Source organism: Salvelinus alpinus, chromosome 24 (assembly GCF_045679555.1).
Source record: "Salvelinus alpinus chromosome 24, SLU_Salpinus.1, whole genome shotgun sequence".
NCBI classification, from domain to species: Eukaryota; Metazoa; Chordata; class Actinopteri; order Salmoniformes; family Salmonidae; genus Salvelinus; species Salvelinus alpinus.
In genome coordinates this window covers 7,511,373-7,536,581 of record NC_092109.1, presented here as the reverse complement: position 1 = coordinate 7,536,581, position 25,209 = coordinate 7,511,373, and the positions used below count along the sequence as shown (strand labels likewise).

General features: G+C 44.0%; 1 protein-coding gene across 2 annotated transcripts in view; it reads left to right on the top strand.

Moving 5' to 3' along the window:
- The window catches only part of LOC139552064 (collagen alpha-1(V) chain-like), a 134,975-nt gene that overhangs the window by 45,660 nt on the left and 64,106 nt on the right, over positions 1-25,209 (top strand). For both annotated transcript variants that reach the window (XM_071363438.1, XM_071363437.1), the window contains exons 3-4: positions 8,823-9,036; positions 10,458-10,620. In XM_071363438.1, coding sequence (XP_071219539.1) covers positions 8,823-9,036; positions 10,458-10,620 — 377 coding nt within the window. The remainder of the gene's footprint in view (positions 1-8,822; positions 9,037-10,457; positions 10,621-25,209) is intronic.

Here is a 25,209-nt window from a genome sequence, read left to right as displayed (position 1 = left end):
GCCAAAAAGATCATCAAGGACAACAACCACCCGAGCCACTGCCTGTTCACCCCGCTATCATCCAGAAGGCGAGGTCAGTACAGGTGCATCAAAGCTGGGACCGAGAGACTGAAAAACAGCTTCTATCTCAAGGCCATCAGACTGTTAAACAGCCATCACTAACATAGAGAGGCTGCTGTCAACATACAGACTCAAATAATCTCTGGCCACTTTAATAAATTGACTTAATAAAGGTATCACTAGTCACCCTAAATAACGGCACTTTAATAATGTTTACATACTTTAATAATGTTTACATATCCTACATCACTCATCTCATATGTATATACTGCTCTATACCATCTACTGCATCTTGCCTATTTATATGTACATATTCTTATTGATCCTTTACATTTGTGTGTATAAGGTAGTTGTTGTGAATTTGTTAGATTACGTGTTAGATATTACTGCATTGTCGGAACTAGAAGCACAAGCATTTCGCTACACTCACATTAACATCTGCTAACAATGTGTATGTGACCAATAAAATTTGATTTGATTTATATATATACAGTTGAAGTTGGAAGTTTACATACACTTAGGTTGGAGTCATTAAAACTAGTTTTTCAACCACTCCACAAATTTCTTGTTAACAAACTATAGTTTTGGCAAGTCGGTTAGGACATCTACTTTGTGCATGACACAAGTCATTTTTCCAACAATTGTTTACAGACAGATTATTTCACTTATAATTCACTGTATCACAATTCCAGTGGGTCAGAAGGTTACATACACTAAGTTGACTGTGCCTTTAAACAGCTTGGGAAATTCCAGAAAATGATGCCATGGCTTTAGAAGCTTCTGATAGGCTATTTGACATCATTTGAGTCAATTGGAGGTGTACCTGTGGATGTATTTCAAGGCCTACCTTCAAACTCTTTGCTTGACACCATGGGAAAATCAAAAGAAACCAGCCAAGACCTCAGAAAAGAATTGTAGACCTGTAGTCTGGTTCATCCTTGGGGGCAATTTCCAAACGCCTGAAGGTACCACGTTCATCTGTACAAACAATAGTACGCAAGTATAAACACCATGAGACCAAGCAGCCGTCATACCGCAAAGGAAGAAAACTCGTTCTGTCTCCTAGAGATGAACGTACTTTGGTGCGAAAAGTGCAAATCAATCCCAGAACCAGAGCAAAAGACCTTGTGAAGATGCTGGAGGAAACCGGTACAAAAGCATCTTTATCCACAGTAAAACAAGTCCTATTTTGACATAACCTGAAAGGCCGCTCAGCAAGGAAGAAGACACTGCTCCAAAACCGCCATAAAAAACCAGACGATAGTTTGCAACTACACAGGGGGACAAAGATTGTACTTTTTGGAGAAATGTCCTCTGGTCTGATGAAACAAAAATAAAACTTTTTGGCCATAATGACCATCGTTATGTTTGGAGGAAAAAGGGGGAGGCTTGCAAGCCAAAGAACTCCATCCCAACCGTGAAGCACGGGGGTGGCAGCATCATGTTGTGGGGGTGCTTTGTTGCAGGAGGGACTGGTGCACTTCACAAAATAGATGGCATCATGAGGTAGGAAAATTATATGGATATATTGAAGCAACATCTCAAGACATCAGTCAGGAAGTTAAAGCTTGGTTGCAATTGTGTCTTCCAAATGGACAATGACATCAAGCATACTGCCAAAGTGGTGGCAAAATGGCTTAAGGACAACAAAGTCATGGTATTGGAGTGGCCATCACAAAGCCCTAACCTCAATCCCATAGAAAACTTGTGGGCAGAACTGAAAAGGCGTGTGTGAGTAGGAGGCCAACAAACCTGGCTCTGTTAGGAGGAATGGGCCAAAATTCACCCAACTTATTGTGGGAAGCTTGTGGAAGGCTATGTGAAATGTTTGATCCAAGTTAAACAATTTAAAGGAACTGCTACAAAATACTAATTGAGTGTATGTAAACTTCTGACCCACTGGGAATGTAATGAAAGACATAAAAGCTGAAATAATTAATTATCTCTACTATTATTCTGATATTTCACATTCTTAAAATAAAGTGGTGATCCTAACTGACCTAAAACGGAATTTTTACTAGTCAGGAATTGTGAAAAACTGAGTTTAAATGTATTTGGCTCAGGTGTATGTAAACTTCTGACTTCAACTGTGTATATACTGTATATACAGAGAGAGAGAGAGAGAGCTAATATCTTCCAGAAGGCAGGAGTGAGATCATTTGGTCCAGTACCTTCTCTTCATACTACTAAGCTTTGGCTTTGGCTCTAAGCCTGATTTATTGTGACTGTGACATCATCCTCCTACATCCCCAAACACCCGTGCACACACACACGTGCACACACACACACGTGCACACACACACACACACACACGTGCACATGCTTTCTGATCATTACAGATCATCCAAATCATGTAATCAACAACACCTTTTGATTAGGGAACATGTTGTCTCATACCCACATTTTACGAGGGTGAGCTATGAGCTGGAAAATAGCGAGTGTAGAGATGCTATAATTAAGTAAACATGTGGAAGAAGTGATTCACTATTAGAAGATGGAGAGGCTGAAACAGAGAGCTTCTGTACTGTGGTGATTTCCCATCTTCTCATCGGGGGATTATAAATAGTCTGAAAGAACAGACCAACAGGACAGTTGGCTTTCTCAACATGTACATACTGTACCTCTACTGGTCAGACTACCAGTAATTTCCCCGAAAGTTACTGGAATCTTCAGCAATTTTGGTAATTACAAGGTTATCTATGGCAATTTTTAATTCATGTTAACATTACAGTTTTGAAAACATAGTTTGTCCCAAAAAAGTGGTCTCTTGGCACATCTTACGTGGTATGTGGTAAGTTGAGCAGCTGGACAGGGTAAGTTAAGCCGCCTACACATTTCTGTACCGAATGAAATATTACCACTACGTTTTTAATACCACGTTTATCTTTATTTCCCAAACACAATTCAACACAATCACAATTGATTTTCTGTGTTTTAATCATTTAAGCATCGTGTAAACACAGGCTTAATACCTAACAAACACTTTGTACTTTTTAAAACACTTTGAACATTGGCAGGGCCCTGTTGTCATCCTCATATCCCAGCGATAAGTTATTGATCCCAGCGAAACATTGGCAGGGCCCTGTTGTCATCCTCATATCCCAGCGATAAGTTATTGATCCCAGCGAAACATTGGCAGGGCCCTGTTGTCATCCTCATATCCCAGCGATAAGTTATTGATCCCAGCGAAACACTTCAATTTGCGTAACTTGAACTTGCCATTGTTCCAACCATTGTCTCACATTACCCCATGGACATTGGTTAAACTTACCCCAGGCAAACATTTTGACTATATTAGCCCACACAGCTACAAGGATGCACTTTCATGCTAGTTTTATGCCCTCTTATTGAAGCGTATAGTCCCCAACTGATGTATAGAACAATCTTTAAATGATCTCCTTTAGTTTAGATACAAACATCATGAAACCTCTTAACACAATACATCAATTTGACTTGGTGAAAATCCGTTTTTTGGACCTAAGTTGCTTACCACTTTTTCCATGTGGTTTCTTCCTTCACAGACTCCATGAAATGATGACCTCTACGTAAATATTTGGTCAAATGATACATTTTGCGTATGGTTTCCTAGAAACAAGGGTGGCTCAACTTACCCCACTCTCCCCTAATATACCCTCCCTTTGCAACCCTAACTGTAGGTGTCTCTCTTTCACACTCAGCAGGGTTAGCCAGGGTGAGCAATTGGAACACCAGTGGGCTACAAACTGTAAGGAAAGAGTGATCACATCACATCTAACCACCACTCCCACACAGTGACATTTATCGCACAGTGGCTGGCTATGTCTTGGGATCCCTGCACATGGTCAGGGCTGTAATAGCTGGGTGGTCTCCTCTCAATTCTTCCCTCTCCTCTTTCGCGTCTTCTTCCTACCTCCTTCACTACTTTACACTCCCCAGTTTGGAGGAGGGAAAAAAACGAGTGGCGACCACACACAAAGAGAAAGCAGTGATAGCCGTTCAGCTCAACTAGAAGATGCGGTGGCTCATTGACAAGCTGAGGAAAGGCACGTCATCATTCCGCGCCACTGATGTCAGTCTTCCTGTCTATCTGACGAGAGTCCGATTGATTAATGTTCTACCAAGACAAATGTTCTACCTTTCCCTTTTCTTTTTAGAGGTGACTTGCTGCTTATTACCGTCTAATCTTTCAACTGGACCCACCTACCTACCTACCTCCTTCTCCTCTCTCACTCACTCACTCACTCACTCACTCACTCACTCACTCACTCACTCACTCACTCACTCACTCACTCACTCACTCACTCACTCACTCACTCACTCACTCACACACACACACACACACACACACACACACACACACACACACACACACACACACACACACACACACACACACACACACACACACACACACACATCCATCCACTTCTATTATGTACATTCCCTGAGTCAATCCATGTGTAATGTTGCTTGTTTCATGTTGAAGAGGGGTCTTAAAGCCAGTGCTGACAGGTAGACTCATTATCTCACTTTTACAAGCTGACCTACCCGGACGCAGAGCACACTAACTGACAGCTGGCAGAGCTAATCACTGCCCAGGCTCCCTCATTCCGCCCCCTGGGTCTGAGCTTTGAGTGTTTTTTTAGAAGTGCTGTACGGTTTGGGGGAAGGGTGAAAAAAACTGAGATGGAAAGGGGAATGAGTGCAGAGCAGATGTGTGGAATTAAACGCAGAGGTATGCCAGCACAGCGAAACCGGAGACACAGTGGCAAACCATACTGATCTCCCCTCTTTGACCAGTGACTACTGAACACAGCTATTAGCTACAGCACTTATCCAGCTGATCTGTGCCAGTATGGCCTAATTATAATCAGGCTATGCACCAATTAAATTGTCCTAAGTGGAGGAATTGCTCAAATGTAATGTTATTTTACTGACATTTTACTGTTACTTAGACATTTACTTTACTAATTACCCATCACACTGATTGTATGCTGAAACAGGATGTAAGTCATCCACAGCGCCTGATTGGCTGATAGGGGTGTCTGGGAGTCATCTGATTTGCTGTTTGGGGGGGGGGGGGTTAGGGAGGAAATCTCAGAGAGCCTCTGTCTTTGAGGTCTGGCGTTTCCAGACTTTTCCAGATTTTTCCTGTCTGACGCTGTAGGCAGGTGGCGGTGCCAGGGTAAACCAGCCTGTTTGCCACCGGCTCCAGTACTGCTGCTTCTGCTACTTTTACCATTCCCACCACCACCCTCCTCTCTCTCAGACACGTTCACACACACATTCTGTCACACACACACACTTACTGACAGGCCTGGCACCAGTTATCCTCATGGTGTGGAAAAATACCCAATTTTAGACAGCGTTTGGGAACCAATCATTTGCTTTATAGTAGATCATTGCCAGTAGTTCTAGTCTCTCCCTCTTTTTCTCTTTCTCACACACACGCGCACACACACAGTTTTGTATTGCTATCCAAGCGGGGACCAAAGAATTGATTCCCATCCAAAATCCAATTTTTCCTAACCCTAATTCTAACCCTAACCTTAACCTAACCATTAACCCTAACTTTAACCCTAAGCCTAAGCCTAACCTTAACCTTAACCCCAAACCCCTAACCCTAAGTCTATACCTAACCCTAACTCCTAAACCTAACTGTGACCCCTAACTCCTAAACCTAACTCTAACCCCTAACCCTAACTCCTAAACCTAACTGTGACCCCTAACTCCTAAACCTAACTCTAACCCCTAACCCTAACTCCTAAACCTAACTCTAACCCCTAACTCCTAAACCTAACTCTAACCCCTAACCCTAAAATATCGTTTTTCCTTGTGGTGATCTGCAAAATGTCTGGTACCCAGAAGGACAGTTAAACACACACACACACCTATGCGTACAGCATCCAGTCCCATGGTGGCCCAGTGTGGGCGTCAGGGGGTCAGGAAGGAGGATATTCCTCCTGGACACAGGAGCATGTAGTAACCATGGCTATTAACAGCCAAAGAGAGACAGGAGAATTGGTTCGGACATACGAACATGTTGTCCTTTTCTCTCTCTCTCTCTCCTCCACTTTCCTTCCTCCTTTTCCTCTCCTTCTCCTGCCACTAGTTGGATCCCTCTCGTGGTGAAAGTTCTCTGAAGCCATTTCTGTCCCCACGGTAACAGCCAGGTGAAAGGTCCCTAGAGTTCAGGAGGGGAGGAGACGGTTCATCAACACAGCAGAGCTGAGAGCCAACTCCATGCCCAGCGAATGGGAACGACTTTCAGCACTGTGACTGCAGCCCCCATCGTGTAACAGTGCCCTTTCAGGGGTGTTTCAAGTTTAGCAAAGAAAGAATTCTGTGTTTTTGTGTTAATAAGGAATGAGTCAACCCGGCCTTCTACATTCTCTCGGTCTCCCCCTCTCTCTTTCTCATCCTATTGTCACTCTAAAACTATTCTGTCACTCTGCGCGGCATCTAGCCTACCGGTTAAAACATCTGTTTGTGTGCCGTTGAGCAAGGCACTTAACCCGATTGCTCCTGTAAGTCGCGTCTGCAGAATGATGTCAATGGACGTCTCATCGTTCTGCTCATGAGCGAGCGCTACGACGTTGCCGTACCCTGCGCTGCTGAGATGAGACGCGTTTAGCGAGACTGCTCCAACGGGTTGTCTGATGGCTCTCATCCTCCTCCCCTCTCTTCCAGTTCTCTGCAGCTGAGCTAAGTGGTACAGGAATGCACCAGTGGCAACTCTCTACTGTAGCCTGCTCTCACCTGCCTATCTCTCTTCTTCTTCGTATCGTGCTCTGCTCTGCTTGGCTCTCAACGTGTCTGCCACTCAAACTCAAGCGGCTGCTGCGAACTCTCCCTCTGAGCCAAAGAGAATTCCTCTGGAATGCACCGCCAAGACGTGTGGCCACCGCATGAAGATATCATACGCCTGTCTTTCTGTCTTTACTGAGGGAGAAAGAGGAACAGACAGAGATCGAACGAGAGAGATTGACAGACAACAAGGAGAGAGAGAGAAAGTGGAGAAAAGAGAAATTGATGAGAAACAGACTTTTCCATCAGTGACTAGAGCTCCTTCCACTCCTCTCTTTCCTCGCCCCCCCCCCCACCACCCTCTCTCTCTCTCCAGTGACTTTCTGCTCCTTCCTAACCTCAGGCTCCAGAACCTACCCACTGCTCCGAAGTCACGGCGCCTTAGCCTCCGAGCCCTCTGATTGGCTGTCTGTCTCAGAGACGCTTTAATGCTGAGTTTCCACGGTGACCACAACCTGGGTTCCATTACTAGGGGAGGGGGTTAGGGCCTGTGAGGTGCTACAAAACCACAGCAACCACAGCCCCGGTTCTAGCTTCTCTTTTACTGTCTGATCCAAATGTTCTGGAAAGATCTTCCCTTCCCAGACTAGGAGTTATTAGTCTGGAGTTCCTTAAAGTGTCAGCTTAGAAAATAATGGGAGAGACGTGTCCAAAGCTATAGGACTATTTTACTTCTCAGCTGCAGAATTTACTAACCTCAGCCTCAGTCTAAATGAGCAAATATATCCCCCCCAAAATATGCTAGTTTAGTAGTACTCCGTAAATGTAGCTCCACTCTCAGATCCTGCGTTTGTAGTTAGAAACCCACTCTGCTAAAACAACCGACATGCTAAGACTTCATTCAGTCGTGATGGTTGATCATGCAGGCGGCTTCTCTCATTTCCCCTTCAAACAAACGCCGCTCTCTAGTCGTGGGAGCGATGAGCGGTGACTGAACTAAACATGAGTGTGTATGTGCGGGCCCCATAGCAAGCAAGCAAGCAAGGCCCTCCCCCTGGTTGGTGGGCCGAGAATGTCCCACAAGGCCTTGCTCTCGGGGCATATGTCTCACAGATGTGGCTGGCGTTCACAAAATGGAGGGAGAGGTTTAAACTAGGCGTGCAGATGAAGGGATGGAGGGAGGGATGAAGGTAAGTGGGAGGCGGGCGCTACTCAAGAGGGTGAGAGGGGGTTGAAACTTCCATTTCACTACTCTTTTTTCCCCCCTCACCCTTTTTTTCACTTTTGTTTATCCCATGTGTTTTTTTGTACTGTAAGTACTCCTTTAGTCCCTCTTGCGTCCCGTCTCAGTCTCTATGTCTGGTGTATGGATCAGGTCTTGGAGAGGAGGAAAGTGTTTTCGACAGCCACCCAAGGGACCACATGCTATTCTCATTACCGTGTACTCCTTCCTGTCCTACTCTCTCTCTCTCTCTTCCAGACTTTTCTCTCCATCCCTCCCATCTCTGTGGTGTTCTGATCAGTATTCTGGCCAGTGGTGGAGGGTTGGAGAGAGCTCTTTGTTTGCTTTAGATGCTCCAAGACGTTGTTACGATGTCTCCTCTGTCTCCTCTGTCCAAGACTTTGTCGTCTCCTCTGTCCCATGTTCATCATCCTCCCCTGTTTCCTCTGTCTGGTTCAGTACATAAAAATGTCTTAACTGTGTGCCTTTGAAGGTTATGATAGTACAGTTTCAGTGCAGTACACCATTTTATTGATGGACTGTACATTTGGATTTAACTTAGATTTGCTCTCTTGAAAACAATGCTTTTCATAAAACCCAGGCAGGTGTGTGGTCCTCTGTCTCTCCATGTCTCTCCATTTTCAGCATGTTACATGAACTGGTGTATCATAACCACTCTCTCTCTCTCTCTCTCTCTCTCTCTCTCTCTCTCTCTCTCTCTCTCTCTCTCTCTCTCTCTCTCTCTCTCTCTCTCTCTCTCTCTCTCTCTCTCTCTCTCTCTCTCTCTCTCTCTCTCTCCCCCCCCCCTCCCCAGCTGATGTGTTCCCTGAGGACTTCTCCATCCTGGCTACGGTGAAGCCTAAGAAGGGCTCCCAGTCCTTCCTCTTGTCTGTGTATAACGAGCAGGGCATCCAGCAGCTGGGGGTAGAGGTGGGACGCTCCCCTGTCTTCCTGTATGAGGACCACACAGGCAAACCCAGCCCAGAGGACTACCCCCTCTTCAGAGGACTCAACCTGGCTGATGGAAAGTACGTATTACATCAGTATTAGTATGTTCACCTGTCTAATATTATGACATATAATACTCTAAAGTTCTACTGTACTGTTTAGCACTGTATATGAAAGTTACCCCCCCCCCCCCGCCCCCCCTTCATAGGACACAACCTAGCCGACGGAAAGTAGGCTCACCTCATCCCACACACAGTGTTACTATGTCATTAGATAGTAAACGGATATCATTACATAGTACACTATAGTACTTCATAGTCAAACTATCCCCTCAACCTGGCCAACAGAAGATAGGTTAACCTTTTCTGATACCGTACAGTTCAATACAATAAACCATAGCAGGCCTGCTGCATACTTTATTACTGTGCCTAAATCAAATCACATCACATTTGAGTGGTCGTGTACAAAACACTATGGACACCTGCCTGCTCTTTTCATGACATAGACTAGCCCGGGGAATCCAGCTGGAAGCTCAGATCCCTTATCGATGTCACTTATTAAATCCACTTCAATCCGTGTAGATGAAGCCTCTAGACAATTGAGACATGGATTGTGTACTGTATGTGTACCGTTCAGAGTGGGAATGGGCAAGGCAAAAGATTGAAGTGCCTTTGAACGGGTTATGGTAGCAGGTGCCAGGCGCACCGGTTCGTGTCAACGCTGCCTGGTTTTTCCACGCTCAACAGTTTTCTGTGTGTGTCAAGAATGGTCCACCAGCCAAAGGACATCCAGCCAACTTGAGACATCTGGATTATATCACACTAGCCCCTCTTATTATATGATATAATAATAGAATACACACCGTTTAGCAGACACTTTTATCCGAAGCGACTCACAGTCACGTGTGCATACATTTTTACATACAGCTGGTCCCAGGAATCGAACCCACTATCCTGGCGTTGCAAGCGCCATGCCTTACCAACGGAGCTACAGAGGACCACCCTAACAAACAAATGTAATGTGCTCTCAGTGTAGCCGCTTGCTTGCTTCTCTGTAATCAGAGCGCAGGTGTGTGTCGGCCTAGCTTTGGCGAGTCTGGCGGTTGAACCTTTGTGGGGATTTAGTTTTGTCCAGGTGCTCGGTCACACGTGTTTATTATCCTGATCTGCTGTCTGTCTGTGTAACACATCACTTAGTATCTAGCCGGTCAACCTAGGCGGTTTGGATTATAAATAACACATAACCTCCTCAGATGAACAGTATCTGAGCGTTGTGTGGTACAGTGCCCTCGGATGTGTAGGCATTGAGTCCATCCATATCCTTGACCAATATGGTTATATGTATGGTTATAATATCAGCGTATCACAAGTCCTACAGCCAGCGACTGTATCGTAGTGAAACGGCGTTGTGTGAGCTAACCCTTTGTCCATCTCAAAGTTAGTAGAACTGTAGTGAAACGCGCGCAAGAGAGAGAGAGCTAACCTTCTGTCCCTCTTCCCAGGTGGCACCGAGTGGCCATCAGCGTTCACAAACAGAGCATCACCATCATCCTGGACTGTAAAAAGAAGACCACCCAGAAACTGTCCAGGAGCCCACACCCCATCATCGACACCAAAGGAATTGTGGTCTTCGGAACTAGAATACTCGATGAGGAAGTCTTTGAGGTAGGCCTCATGCTATCTTCTCCAAATGGCCCTTCGCTTAGTCCTATTGATTGACGGGGATATTGACTGATTTTGTGATCTAAAAGCCGTAAGAAGGCGGGAGGAGATCTCTGCCAGTTGAAATGCTAGGAGGTTTTCAGTCTGGGGTTTCATTCTGGATTGTGTTATTATTGTGAAGATATAGATGAGGTATTTGGTGCAGTGTTGCTGTGAACACCTACCTGGAACTGCACAGCTGTGTATAGCTGTGTATGTAGTCTGAGCAACTGTCCACACCCCCCCTCTCTCTCTATCTCTCTCTCTTAATTTCTCTCCATCTACACTCACTGCCACATCTTTGTGTACACTAAGGGAGGCGCTAACAGTCAGATAGTGGAGATTTGGTTCACCTCCCCTCTTCCTCCCTTCCTCCTTCCCTCGTTCTTTAAGCTATGCTTTGCGGTTGGAGATGAGGGAGAGGTTGATGATTTGGAGATAAGTGACAGCCAGACCCTGGGGTTATCAAAGCTGGAGAGACCTAACAAGAATCACAGTATGAAATACTGCTGCTTTTGCCAGAGATGGAGAAAGGAGATGGGAGAGAGATACAAATGAAGGGGTGTATTCTTTTAGAACGTTTGATTGTTACTTTTTTGTTGTTGTTAAGAAGTGGCTAAGGAAGTGATCCAACTGTTGCTTATTGCTAATGTCAACAGTGTTTTTGTTATTTTTGAAACTAAGGCCTGTGAAAAGGATAAAAGAAAAATATGCACACACACACACACACACACACACACACACACACACACACACACACACACACACACACACACACACACACACACACACACACACACACACACACACACACACACACACACACCCTTCCAAATTGAAATCAAACACGCACCCCGCAGTCTTTCTACTGTCACAGTGCTTGGTTAATCCATGTGCTTGAATAAAGAGGATTAGGGGCGTCGCGCTCCATAATAATTAAACACAGTCTGACTTTTAATTGTATTTATTAATTGAACCTTTATTTAACTAGGCAAGCCAGTTAAGAACAAATTCTTATTTTACAACCCACTAACCCGGACGAATTGTGTGCCGCCCTATGGGACTCCTGATCACGGTTGGTTGTGATACAGCCCGGTATCAAACCAGGGTCTGTAGTGACACCTCTAGCACTGAGATGCAGTGCATTAGACCGCTGCCCCACCCGGGAGCTCTGACTGATGGGACTGATGCTGTTCCAACTCACCTCTGCCCTCCACTGCTCTCTCTGGAGGAGAATAGACCCAGTGGAACAGCTATGACGTCACTCCTGGATTCCCCTAGGCTTGGCACGGAAAGAGGGATATGAGGATGTGGCATTAAACAGCTCATATGGGATTGAAGGCTGTACTGTATAGTCTGTGTTTACACTTACTGCCCAATTCTGATCTGTTTTTTCCACTAATTGGTCTTTTGACCAATCAGATCAGATTTGAGTCCAATAATTGTGCAAATGATGCAAATTGGGCTGCCTGTGTAAACAACTTCTAAGATCCACTTCATATAGTCCAAAGATACTTCACTTATTTGATTGATAAGTAGTTATATAAGGATACAAGTTTTGCTGAATGGTTTTTGTTAACCTGCAGTCTATGCTTTAAGTGCAATGTGCTCACAAACAGTCATGAGACAAATTATTGGCACCCTTGATGATGCCGAGCAAAAAATGCGATAAAATAAATAACTACTGAGCTATATTGCATGCAAGAAAAAAATATAGATAATTATATTATTGTATAATGATACAATTGCTCAGAGAAAGAGGTTTTGTTTAACAAGTCATTTGTCTTCTTCTCTCAAACAGGTAGGGGCCAAAATTATTGGCACCCGTGTTTTCAATACCCCTTGCGAGGATAACGTCACTGAGCCTTTTACTCAAATGTTTTATGAGAATGGAGAACACATTGCGAGGGATCTAGGACCATTCCTCCATACAGAATCTTTCCAGATCCTTGATATCCTTCGTCTGCGCTTATGGACTGCCCTCTTCAGTTCAAACCACATGCTTTCAATGGGGTTCAAGTCCGGAGACTGAGACGGCCATTGCAAAATGTTGATTTTGTGGTCAATTAACCATTTATTTGTGGAATTTGATCTGTGCTTTGGGTTATTGTCTTGCTGGAAGATCCACAACCAGGTTTTTTGGCAATAATGTCCTGATACTTGGTAACGTTCATGATAGCGTTGATCTTTCAGATATAAGTGGTATATTTGTCTGGTTGTGGTGTGAAAAGGATGGCGCCGTACTGGATGGCCAACATTTTGCAAGCGCAGAGCCAATTTCGCAATTTGGTGATTCGTTTGTCGTTTATTTATACTTTATTTTCTTGAAATGTATCCGCTATCATTTCTTACAACCAACAACTTTTGAACATCAGATCGGCAGCTACTTACCTAAGTTCCCGGCTTCGACTTCGACTCATCTGCCCTGGGCTCTTTCTGTAATTCCCAACAAATTTCTTCTTCTTCGTCTCCCCAAAGGGGAAACTGCGACGTTACAAGAGGCAAGAGAGAGGGGATCCTGGTGATATTAAGGCAAAGGGAAAACTGGCCACGTCTTCCCACCATTCTATTGGCTAATGCACAGTCACTTGATAATAAGATGGATGACCTCCCATTGCGCATTTGCTACCAACGGTACTCTCAAAATGGCAATGTTCTCTGTTTTTCTGAAACAAGATACCCCCCATGGCTATCCAACTCGATGGATTCTACATTCACTGTGCCGACAAGACAGTGGAGTCAGGGAAAACGAGGGGGGGGGGGGGTTTGCCTCTTCATCCACAACATCTGGCGTGCTTACTTGAGCGCTATGGAAGTGTCGACCCACTGGAACTAACCCTGTATATAGTATGCTCACCTACTTGATCGTGTTCTTCTTATTTCTTATTTCTATATCGTGTGTTTTTGTTCCACCTTGTTATTTTTTTTGTATTACATTGATATTGATTACTGCATTATTGGGGTTAGAGCTGACAAGAAAAGCCTTTCACTGTACTTGTGCATGTGACATTCAAACTTGGTAGTAAGTCACAAAGACCCAGCACACACCCCCTTAGCCTGGTCTGTTTTCAGACTGAGAGAGAAAGTGTGTGTGTGTGTGCACGTGAGTGTGTTTGTTTGTGTGTCTGTGCTACCGCATGTGCGTGTGTTAGTGTGTGTTTATGTGTGTGCGCCCGCTCCTGGGTTTTAATTCCTCCTTGTCGTAGCCTATAGCATCCTTCCTAGTCAACACATATCACATCCAGCAACCCAAACAACCCAAACCCACAACAACAGCCTAACCGTTAACTTGGTAACAGAACAGGCGGACATTTTGTGAAAGATGTTTAAACTTTCCCTCCCGATGCTGTGTGTCTGCCAGCCCAGTTGGGAGACGGGACAGGCTTCTAGCACTCACAGAAAATGGAAAATATGCCACATAGTTTCCAAATTATCCTTACCCCTCTCCCCTTTCTCTCCTTTACTTATTCTCCCTCCCCTGTCTCTCCCTCACTCCCTGTTCCCTTACTCTACTTTAGTCTGATGGAGAGCCAGAGGCTACAGCTTAAAGGTGGTGAGCAGAAAAACAAAGAAAAACATATTTGATTTCAGTGGCAGGGCCATTTAATTCAATTGGTCGGATTCCTGTACATTTCCAGTTCGACATCTTGAGGAAAAATAGACTTACTACAAATGTGGTATGTGGTTGTCTCACCAAGCTATCTTAAAATGAATGCTCTGGATAAGAGCGTCTGCTCAATGACTCACATGTAAATGCAATCTTGTAAGGAGGCACGGAGAGAAAAAGACACCGAGAAAGAGAGAGTTTGAGAGAGAGAGGTGGGGGATCGGATAGAGCAAAGGGGAGGGAGTTGGATTCGAATATAAAAACGTAAAAAAGAGAATTCTGGCTCTCGGCATTTCCTTGAATATCGCCAGAAAGTTCCGAAATAGACTTCTGTCACGATTTCTGACGCGAGGGGTTTAGAAAGAGATCAGTTTACCGTGAGAGAGAAGCAATAAAACGTCAAAAAAGAGAGAGAGAAAGAGGTGGAAATAAAAAGAGAGACAGAAAGAACGATGAGAGAGTCTCTAACCCCTACCTGCGGTGTGTGAATGGAGGAATTACTGTGAACAATAATGGCGTTGTCTGCCTGTGAGGCTTCCCAAGGAGGTCGAGCCTGCTCTGTACATACAGCTGTAAATTGGTAGTGATGTTGGAGAGGTTCGTGGTTAGGTTGTTGACATTGACATATTGTGGTTTGAGAGAGGGTGCTTATATTATGTTTAAGTACCGCACCGTGTGTGACTGTGGCATTTCTGTGAATGTATGGGTTTTGCTAGTAGTACTGTTTACGGGAATATTGCATGGCATCATTTACAACGCCAATGTGATACAGTATCTAGCTATAGAGTCATTGCATAGTTATAGAGTAAATGGTGCTTACCGCTCTCTCGCCTTTCTCTCCCTTTACTTATTCTCTCTCCCCTTGCTCTCCCTCACTCCCTGTTCCCTTACTCTACTTTAGTCTGATGGAGAGCCAGAGGCTACAGCTTAAAGGTGGTGAGCAGGAAAACAAAGGAAAGCACATTTGATGTTTTTCTTTGCCAGTAGTGCTATGGGTTTGCTTGTTGTGCCGTTCCCGGTGATATTGCATGACATCGTTTACAACGCCAATGTGATGCAGTATCTGGCTATAGTTATAGAGTGCTGTAGTCGTGGCTGTGTTATATTTATTCAACCTTTCTGTAATTATCATTCGCTCTGCAGGAAGAGTAATTCATCAGAATTCATTTTTATATTTTGTGTGTGCACGGGCGTCTGCATGTGTGTCTGTTTATGTCTCAATGTGTGTGTGTGTGTGTGTATTTATGTGTCTGTATGCGTTTGAGTGCACTCGTGTGTCTGTGTGCGTGAGAGAGAAAGAGACCTCTTAGAGGGTGTCGGCAGACCGTGTCCCCTGATCTTAAACGCTGTCGTTTCCCATTGTCTGTGCCAAGAAAAACCTGGGATAATAAGGCCCAAGCAGCCAGGCAGGTAGATAGGAAACAACATTATATGAAATAAATGGCTGTGGCCACAGAGGAGCGAGAGAGAGCCAATACAGATAGTACAGATGTGATCCAGTCTGTAAGCTCTCGAAGGTGTTCTCTACGGGACTGGGACAGAGACGGAGTGAGGTAGGGAAGGAAGGAGGGAGGGATGTTGAGAGAGGGGGAGATAAGAGTGAGAAAAGAGAGAAAGGGTTGGGGGGGAAGGCAGAAAGAGGGAGAGGACAGCAGAGGGAGGGAAAGATGTGGGCAGAGGAAGAGAGGGGGAGGGAGAGAGAGAGAGTGAGATAGAGAGGGGATGGATGGATGGGGCAATGTCTGGGTATCCATTGCCTCTGGCACAGGACTCTGTTGGCAGACACAAATTGAATATGTCTGTGTCTGATGGTGATTTAGGGATTTTCCAGTTTGGAAGTTATACTTTGTAAAAGTTCAGTCAGAACTAACGGGGAATATCCAGAACAGTTTACTCTCTCAACAACTGTCTATTTTGGCAATAAGTAACATATTGATCCTCCAAAAAAAGGTAAATATAGACAAAGAGAATACAGAGACATAGAAAAGGGGAGGGCGAAGGAGAGAATGATAGAGAGAAAGAGAGACACAGAGGTAGAGAGAGAGAGAGAGAGAGCGGGAGAAAAGGAGAGTGAGACCAGGATACAGAGGTCAAGAGAGACAGAGGTAGAGAAAGAGAGGGCTAGCCACAGACATAGACAGAGGTGGAGGTACTATAGGTAAGCATGTGACAGGTTTTTGGTCCAGGACCTGGAAAGAATGAGGAGTTCTCTTCTCTCTCCACTGATGTCAGCCTTTGAACGGTGGCCATATTGCATGACATCATCCAGATGTTTCCATGGTGCTGCTGATAGGTTGTCCCAGGATGGGGGTGGCTGGACGGGGTGAGGAGTACTAAGGGGGAGGTAGAGAGGGGCAGGAGGAGGGAGGAGAGGTTGAGGTAGAGCAGGAGAGAAGAAGAGAGGAAAAGACAAGGAAGAGGGGTAGGTAAAGATAGAGGGAGGGCTGAGGGTAAAGACAGGGGAGGACGGAGGTAGAAAGAGAGGTAGGCTGCAGGTATGGCGGCATAAAGGAGTAGACAGAGGCAGCAGGAAGGTAGAAACAGGGGTTAGGGTTGGGGTGAGACAGTGGGGGGATGGAGGCATGGCCAGGGACAGACAGGGGTGAGGTATAGGGCTCCTGTGAGGGAAACAGGTGAAGTGAATGGGGTAGAGCCAGGGACAGACAGGGGTGATGTGTAGGGTTGAGGGGGGGGCTCCTGTGGCAGCAGTGCTGTGAGCCAGGAAAAAGCAGTAAACCACAGGAACCCATGGTGCTCGTTAAGAGGATTCATTTCAGATTATTACAGAGCTATAAGGAGTTTCCCATGTCCTGTTTCCTCTTTTTCACATTCTTCACTCTCTCTTTGCCCGTCCTGCGTTTCATAACCTCTCGTCAGGTAAATAAAACACAGATAGAAATAGAGATATGGGGATCAAGGTAATTACAGTTGCAGGTACTCCCTCTAAAGAGATTGACAACTGACAGGTGAGTTAGCACAATTCCTATCAAGGAGACTTGTCAATGATAGATGGTTCGACTCCGGTTCTCGTCCCAAAGGTCAACAAGTGAGAGGAAGAAAACATGAAATGAACAATACAACATACATATGTTATTCCACTTGGTGTGCATGCAACTCATCCCGTCGCTCTTCCAGTGGGGTCAGTTAGGAGCTCCTCACACAGGTGCAGATGCCCAGACTTTGATCTCCTTTTCCATTGCCTGTCGTGTGGGGATCGGTGATGTAACCAGTGCTCCGTTGGGACTCCACGAGGCTCTTGTTTGATTGTTTCTCTATTATTAGCCCTTATAGCAGAGCCACTGTAACAGCGGACTCTCAGTCATGAAGCTGAAGTCATAACTCTAACGATAGCTGACATGTTGGCTCGCTTTGTTTACTTTTAGGAACTTCAAAAAATACCTGTAAAAGTATATTTTCCTGTGCTTTGAAACACTTTTACAAACCTTTTCTAGATGTTTAGGTGGCAATGGCCACCTAAACGGATGATAAATGGCATCTCTCACCAAGGCCATTCGAACTAGTCTGTAGAGCAGGACCAAAGACTACAGTGATGATGGCAGAGATGGTAAAGAAGCAGACTTTAAGAGCCTCCATAGACCAAGCTATATACCCAGACATTACTTCAAACAGTTCCCTTTTAAATCACTCATCAATGCCATTGGGCTGTTTTAGGTCAGTGGTATTCAAACCTTTCCAGCGGGGACCCAATTTGTTCCGCCAGAATTACTGGGGACCCATTTTTTCCTCAATAATTTCTCGCGACCCCACCCCAAAAAGCTAATGACACAACCGGTAAATTTCATTTTTTACATTAACAAATAACCTTCAATTCATCACATTTTCTAAATGAAAATAAATCAATGAATACATTTCCTCAATAACATTTTATTTTTCCAATTATCTTTCTCAAAAACTTTTCTACACAATTATCTTTCTCAAAAACTTTTCTACACAATTATCTTTCTCAAAAACTTTTCTACACAATTATCTTTACAATAATCAGAAAAGGCCTTCAAAATATATATACCCCACTGCAGTTCCCCAACTAGGGGTTGCGACCCCAACTTTGAATACCACTATTAGGTCCTCTTGTATGCTTTCTTTCTCTGGTACATAGTGTTTCATGGCTGTGTTGACCATTGAATAGTGTAATGTATTTCTATACGGTGTCTTTTCGCAGTTTCTGAAGCAGTATAAAAGTGGAGTCCCCAAACGAATAGCTTCAGTGGCTCAGACTTCATTCATAGACGTTCTAGTCTCAGACAGTAGCCTGACGTCTCAGGTACGGTTTGAAATGCATTGAAAAGAGATAAAATGAGGCTGAATTATTCAATATTCAAGAACCTTACTGTTTTGTTAGCTTACTTAATTCACGCTTGACCTTCTCCTATGATGCCTTTTTGGCATATACTATGCTTAATTAACCCTGTGAGAACACACTAGCTGCTAGCTCTTGATGAGTTATTATATGATCTTATATTGAGTTTAACACAGTTCAGTCGTCTAGCCGCAGACAGATACGTTTCCCCCCTGGATCACCGGGAGAATTTCTTTAATTCATGGCAGATGTCTTGGTTTCAACTCAACCCCCCTCACCCCCTCCCTCAACCCCCTTAATGATCGGAGCAGGCCCACAAGTAGAAGTGTGCCCTCAGCACTTCTTTTGCGGCTTTCAGCAAATGGCCAAGCCAAACATTCCCATGGTGCACCTCTGCACCACCTTCCCCCAGTGCTCCTGGCCAACGTCATAGTCAGAGAGGGGGACTGGAAATAATCCACCCATAATCCTGTGCAGTGGAGGTGACTCTCTCGCAAGAAAAGGGGAGGGGGGAGGAGAAAGGGGAGAGAAAGAGGGGCGGAAGGGAGTGGATGGTACCCAAAGAGGAGAGGGGGAGGAGAGAGAGAACCCGAAGCGGATCCAGAAGCACGACAGGAGCAGAAGGGGGTGAGGCAGTTAGGGAAGGGGTGTGGGGAGGGTGAGAGGGGGTCTGGTGGATAAGTGAGGTGATAGACCCATCTGTGGCTTTCGGCAGCTTCACTGAGCTCTGAGAACCAGCCACTGTCTGGAGGGGATACTGTGTATGTGTATGAATGTGACTCAACACCTGGATTCGGTCTTTTGTAACAACATTTGAAATTGTGTTTTTTTACATAGAGACTCAGAGCTACAAAATGGTATATCATACACTGCATGTTTGAGGAACAATGGGAAAGTAATTGCGCTTTGAAAGTTGATAAACTTGTAAACTCACTTTTTAGAAAATGGTCTATTAATGTTTTGATATCTTTGTCTACACCCATTTAGCATCGCTCACACCCTCTTAAGCTTTAGCCCCACCTATCTCGTTTCGCTCTCGGAGCGTTCAGAGCGCACGCTTGACGCTCCGGCCGATGATTTGTTTACGTCTGGATAACATGAACACAGCCTAACCAGCTCTGCTGGCAACAATTTCATTACTCTTTTTTGCCAACGTTTACTGACACCGGCCATACGGTGTCAGTAAATAGCCATAGTTTAAGACATGTAGCTTGCTAGGTAAACAATTAACCTAGCTAGGTAAACAACGTGTAAGATCACACACGTCACATAACATTAGCTAATGAGCCAGCCAGCTAACGTTAGCTAGCTAACAGTACACTTTAGCTTGAATTGAATCCACTTTCTGTCAAGATTAGAAACGTATAATATTTGAAAATGTAGCTAGCTAATGCTAGACTATCTTACCCGTGTACATCATCATGCATGATGGATGCGTCTCCCTGTCACGGATGCCATGCCACGGTTGCCCTTAGTTTGAAGATGTAATCCAGAGACTGGTGTTTTGTCCATTTCTTTAGCTATTACTCTAATTCCATTGATTTCAAAACTCAATCGCCAGGAAGTGGAGAGCAACACTTATGCAGCTTCCCTACACGATTCATAAAAAAATAAAAAATAGATGCGTTCGACAGGATTGCCACACAGTCTGACCAGCTCAAATAGACAGAAGCCTTCTACAGTTAAAGTCGGAAGTTTACATACACTTAGGTTGGAGTCATTAAAACTCGTTTTTCAACCACTCCACAAATTTCTTGTTAACCTCTCTGGGATATGTGGGACGGTAGCGTCCCACCTGGCCAACATCCAGTGAAAATGAAGAGCGCCAAATTCAAATAAATTACTATAAAAATTTAACTTTCATGAAATCACACATTCAATATACCAAATTAAAGCTACACTTGTTGTGAATCCAGCCAACGTGTCAGATTTCAAAAATGCTTTACGGCGAAAGCAAACAATGCTATTATCTGAGGATAGCACCCCAGCTAACAATCCCAGACCATCATATTTCAACCCTCCCGGCGCGACACAAAACGCAGAAATAAAGATATAATTCATGCCTTACCTTTGACGAGCTTCTTCTGTTGGCACTCCAATATGTCCCATAAACATCACAAATGGTCCTTTTGTTCGATTAATTCCGTCAATATATATCCAAAATGTCCATTTATTTGGCGCGTTTGATCCAGAAAAACACTGGTTCCAACTTGCACAACGTGACTACAAAATATCTAAAAAATTACCTGTAAGCTTTGTCCAAACATTTCAAACTACTTTTGTAATACAACTTTAGGTATTTTTTAACGTAAATAATCGATAAAATTGAAGACGGGATGATCTGTGTTCAATACCGGAGGAAAACAATGTGTAGCATGCTTTCTGGTCACGTGCCTCTAACAAACAGTACACTTCACTGGAGCCTCATTCTGAACATGGCTACTTCTTAATTTCTCAAAGGAAAAACCTCAACCAATTTCTAAAGACTGTTGACATCCAGTGGAAGCGATAGGAACTGCAGGAAGGTCCCTTAGAAATCTGGATTCCCAATGAAAACATTGAAAAGAGTGACCTCAACAACAACAAAAAAGAATGGTTTGTCCTCGGGAGCTTTTGCCTGCCAAATAAGTTCTGTTATAGTCACAGACATGATTCAAACAGTTTTAGAAACTTCAGAGTGTTTTCTATCCAATACTACTAATGATATGCATATATTAGCATCTGGGACTGAGTAGGAGGCAGTTTACTTGGGGCATGCTTTTCATCCAAACGTGAAAATGCTGCCCCCTATCCTAGAGAAGGAACTATAGTTTTGGCTATAGTTTTGGCATGTCGGTTAGGGTGCATTTGACGGTGTATGTGGGTAAATGCAACTCTAATGATGTGTATATTACTGTGACAGTGTCTCTCTGTGTGTGTGTGTGTGTGTGTGTGTGTGTGTGTGTGTGTGTGTGTGTGTGTGTGTGTGTGTGTGTGTGTGTGTGTGTGTGTGTGTGTGTGTGTGTGTGTGTGTGTGTGTGTTTGTTACTGTTACAGCTTCTGTGCCCATTTGTCTCCACATAGGTGTACTGTACAGTATGTGTGTTTGTGTGTATCCCTTCGTCTGTGTGTTTCTCCCTCTGTGTGTGTTGATTTATAGCTCTTGCAGTGCAGTGAGCTGACCTGTGCAGTGTGTTGCTTGGTTAGTGTGGTCAGGTTGGAGAATGCCCAGGCAGGCGTTGGACTCTGGGTTGGTGTTGGTGGAGGTCTGGGTATGTCGGGCAGCAGCTCTGGGTTTGCTATGTAAATAATGTTTTGGATCATGCTGTGAAGAGCTTTGATGTGGGATGGTTAACCAGGTAGGCCGAGGTGGACCAAGACCTTCCATAGTACTACCCTGCTCTCTTGGCCCTGCTGCCCACAATCTGGCACACGAGGAGAAGAAACATCAAGGGGTAATACTTGCGAACTTTAGAAAGAGTTTACGTTTAACCTGGACCTCCGTTTCAAAATGGGAATCGGCCAATTAGAATCGCCACTCAAGATTTTTGTCTTGGTTAACCGAGATTAAACTGCTCTAAGGAGTGACTCCAATCCACACTTTGGTTTTGGTAAGTCAGTGCATCAAACACTTATGTTAGCGTTTTTGGACTAAGAGCTTTGTTTTACTCTGCATAGAGTGTCTGAAGTTACACTTCAACACTGCTGTAATATTACCGTAACACTATTACAACAGTGTGACTGTTTTGGAATACAGTACCGATGGCATGTCCATCTTTTTGTGAGAAATTACACTGGTCACTCCAAACGTTTATAAAATATGTATTATTTATAAATAGCCCACACTTAATGATTTATAAGGACCTATATTAAACAGCTTATGAATGATCTTATAAATCATTGTACTTTAAAAGTTGTTTATAAAGGTGTGAATAATTCGGTTATTAGCATTTACAAATGTGGGAGTAATAATCAATAAATGATGAATAAACGATTTACTAACCCATTGTAAATGCTTTATTACGTTGAGTTAATATACAGTTCTACACTCTCCTGCCCCCACCTGGGCACAACTGGAACAGCACTGGTTAATGGCTGGAAGGTGGATGCTGGACAGGGCATGGCTTGATCTACTGATATAGTCTTGTATTTCGAGATACTACAGATACAGGCCCATATACACACATCCTCTGTCTTTCATTTGGATCCCTTGTTTAGAACTTGGACTTTTGCTCTCCTTCCACCCCTCTCACATACACAGGCCTGCAGCCGTACTTTGAACACGCTGGATGTGTTTGTCCTTCTACTCCATGACTTACGGACACAGGCAGCAGTTTTTCCATTGAGGGCTGGCTGGGAGTATAGATTGTATTTCACCGTATCCCAGAGAGATGCTGACAGGGTGGCTACAGGGCTATGTGTGTGTGTGTGTGTGTGTGTGTGTAGTACTGTTTTTGTCTGGATGTGCTCTGTTAAACACCAGTCTGATGGGAAATGTGATGCTTAGTTCAGCAGAAAGAAAAAAACGTTTCTGCCAGATCCCGCCATTCCCTCAGAAATAGGACCTGTAATTGGGGTGTCTCAGAACGTTCCGCCAGGGCTATGAACTACAGCCATTGCTGTGTGTGTGCTTGGTAAAGTGTGTGTGTGTGTGTGTGTGTGTGTGTGTGTGTGTGTGTGTGTGTGTGTGTGTGTGTGTGTGTGTGTGTGTGTGTGTGTGTGTGTGTGTGTGTGTGTGTGTGTGTGTGTGTGTGCTTGGTAAAGTGTGTGTGTATGTGTGTGTGTGTGTGTGTGTGTGTGTGTGTGTGTCTCTCTCTCTCCTCTACCGATCCTATAATCTTTGATATTTTGATTTATTTTATTGGGTTAAGTCAAACCACTGCTTGTCCATTCCATCTCTTGCCTGAGGATACAGTAGTGGCCTCTCATAGTACACTGAAGGAATCCACAAGTACTGACTCTGCAGAGCCATACATAGAGTACGACTCCATTGAACCCCCCCCCCCCCCCCCCACACTGTATTAGTTCAGCTGCACTGCTAATGCCAAGGCCCACTGACATCATATTGATGAATGGTGGTTTGATGAAGGCTTGGTTAAGGCCATAGAAATAAATATATTGAAAACATTTGGTCTACACTGAGTATTAATTCTTTGGCAGCAGGCGATATAAGGTGAAATATGAGTGTACACCTGGGGAGTGTAGTAATGACATCCACCAGAAGTCTTTGTACTGCCAGTTTAAGCAACACTTGGCTGGGCCTTTCTGTTATAAAGAGACCAAGGTTGCGTCCCAATGGAAACCTATTCTCGATATAGTGCACTACTTTTGACGAGTGCTCATAGTGCTCAGGTCAAAAGCAGTGCACTACAGATGTAGGATTTTAATTGAATCATTCTTTTGTTGCTGAGAATTTTCCACTTAGAAATGTCTGACTTGTTTTGCCCTACACACTAAAAAATGAGCGTTCCTCAAGGGTTCTTTGGGAAGGGTGATGGTTCTATGTGGTACCATAATGACTCAAAGAACCATTTCAGCTCTTCAAAGTTTCTTTACTGTATGGAATTTTAACAATATCATATGAATGACCAAAACATTTTTTTAAACCTGTATGGTTCTTCAGAAGGATCTACAAAGAACCTTTCAGATTGAAAAGGGTTCTTTATGGAACCGTTCTCCACAAAGGTTCTATAAAGAACCATAAAAAAACGGTTATAATCCTTTTTTTGGTTCTATATAGAACCTTTTTTAATGGCTCTTTATAGAACCGTAGGAAAGGTTTCTTTATATCACCGTACAGGTTCCATTTAGAACCTTATGAGCATGGTTCTTTATTGAACCTTCAAAAAAGGGTTCTGTTGTATAGAGCACCAAAAAGGGTTCCGCTATGGTTTCAAGCCAAAGAACCTCTATCTTAGAACCATCATTTTGTTGTGCGTGACGAAAATTGTATCAACCCCGACAAAAATGTCCATTCATTATTTCCTGTTTCTGCAGGATTATTTTCCTGCTTGTAGCAAACTGTCTCAAATGAAGATCCAGCATCAATACATAGAGAATAGGGTGCCATTTAGGACACATCACAACCCGGGCCCATACAAGGGAAATCAAAACCAGCTTAGTAGTGACAAAAAGTGACAAACGTTTTACTGTGTAGTTTGTCTTTATCAAGGGGAACATGGTATTTTAAAATGACTTGAGTAAAATGGTCTTTGGTTTCCTTCTGGTGAGGTTGAAGAATTGGTCTTTACCTGCATTGAACTGAATTGTAACTTTGTGAATACGGACACGCCACAACCAACAAACATTTTGTGCTTTAAAAGACGAGCATAAAGCACAAAATGTGACCCTAGCTAGAAGTAATCTTTCCTCTGACAGTAAATCTCAATGGATGTGTCGAGCTTCCTTTTTTACGTTCTCTCCCACTGTCTATGGGGTTTAAACAAAGCTCACTTCCTGGGCTTGTGTCTTGCCTGTCTTATGGCGGTAAGACCTCTGTTGATTACCTTAGAGTTGAACCTTCAGCACCAGCTGGAACTGGGTGTACAGTATGGTTCAGCACGGTTCAATACAGCGATGATGACAAATGCCAGCGCTTTCTCTCTCCTCCCTCTTGGGCTTTGTCTGTCCATAGCACTGCAATCGAATG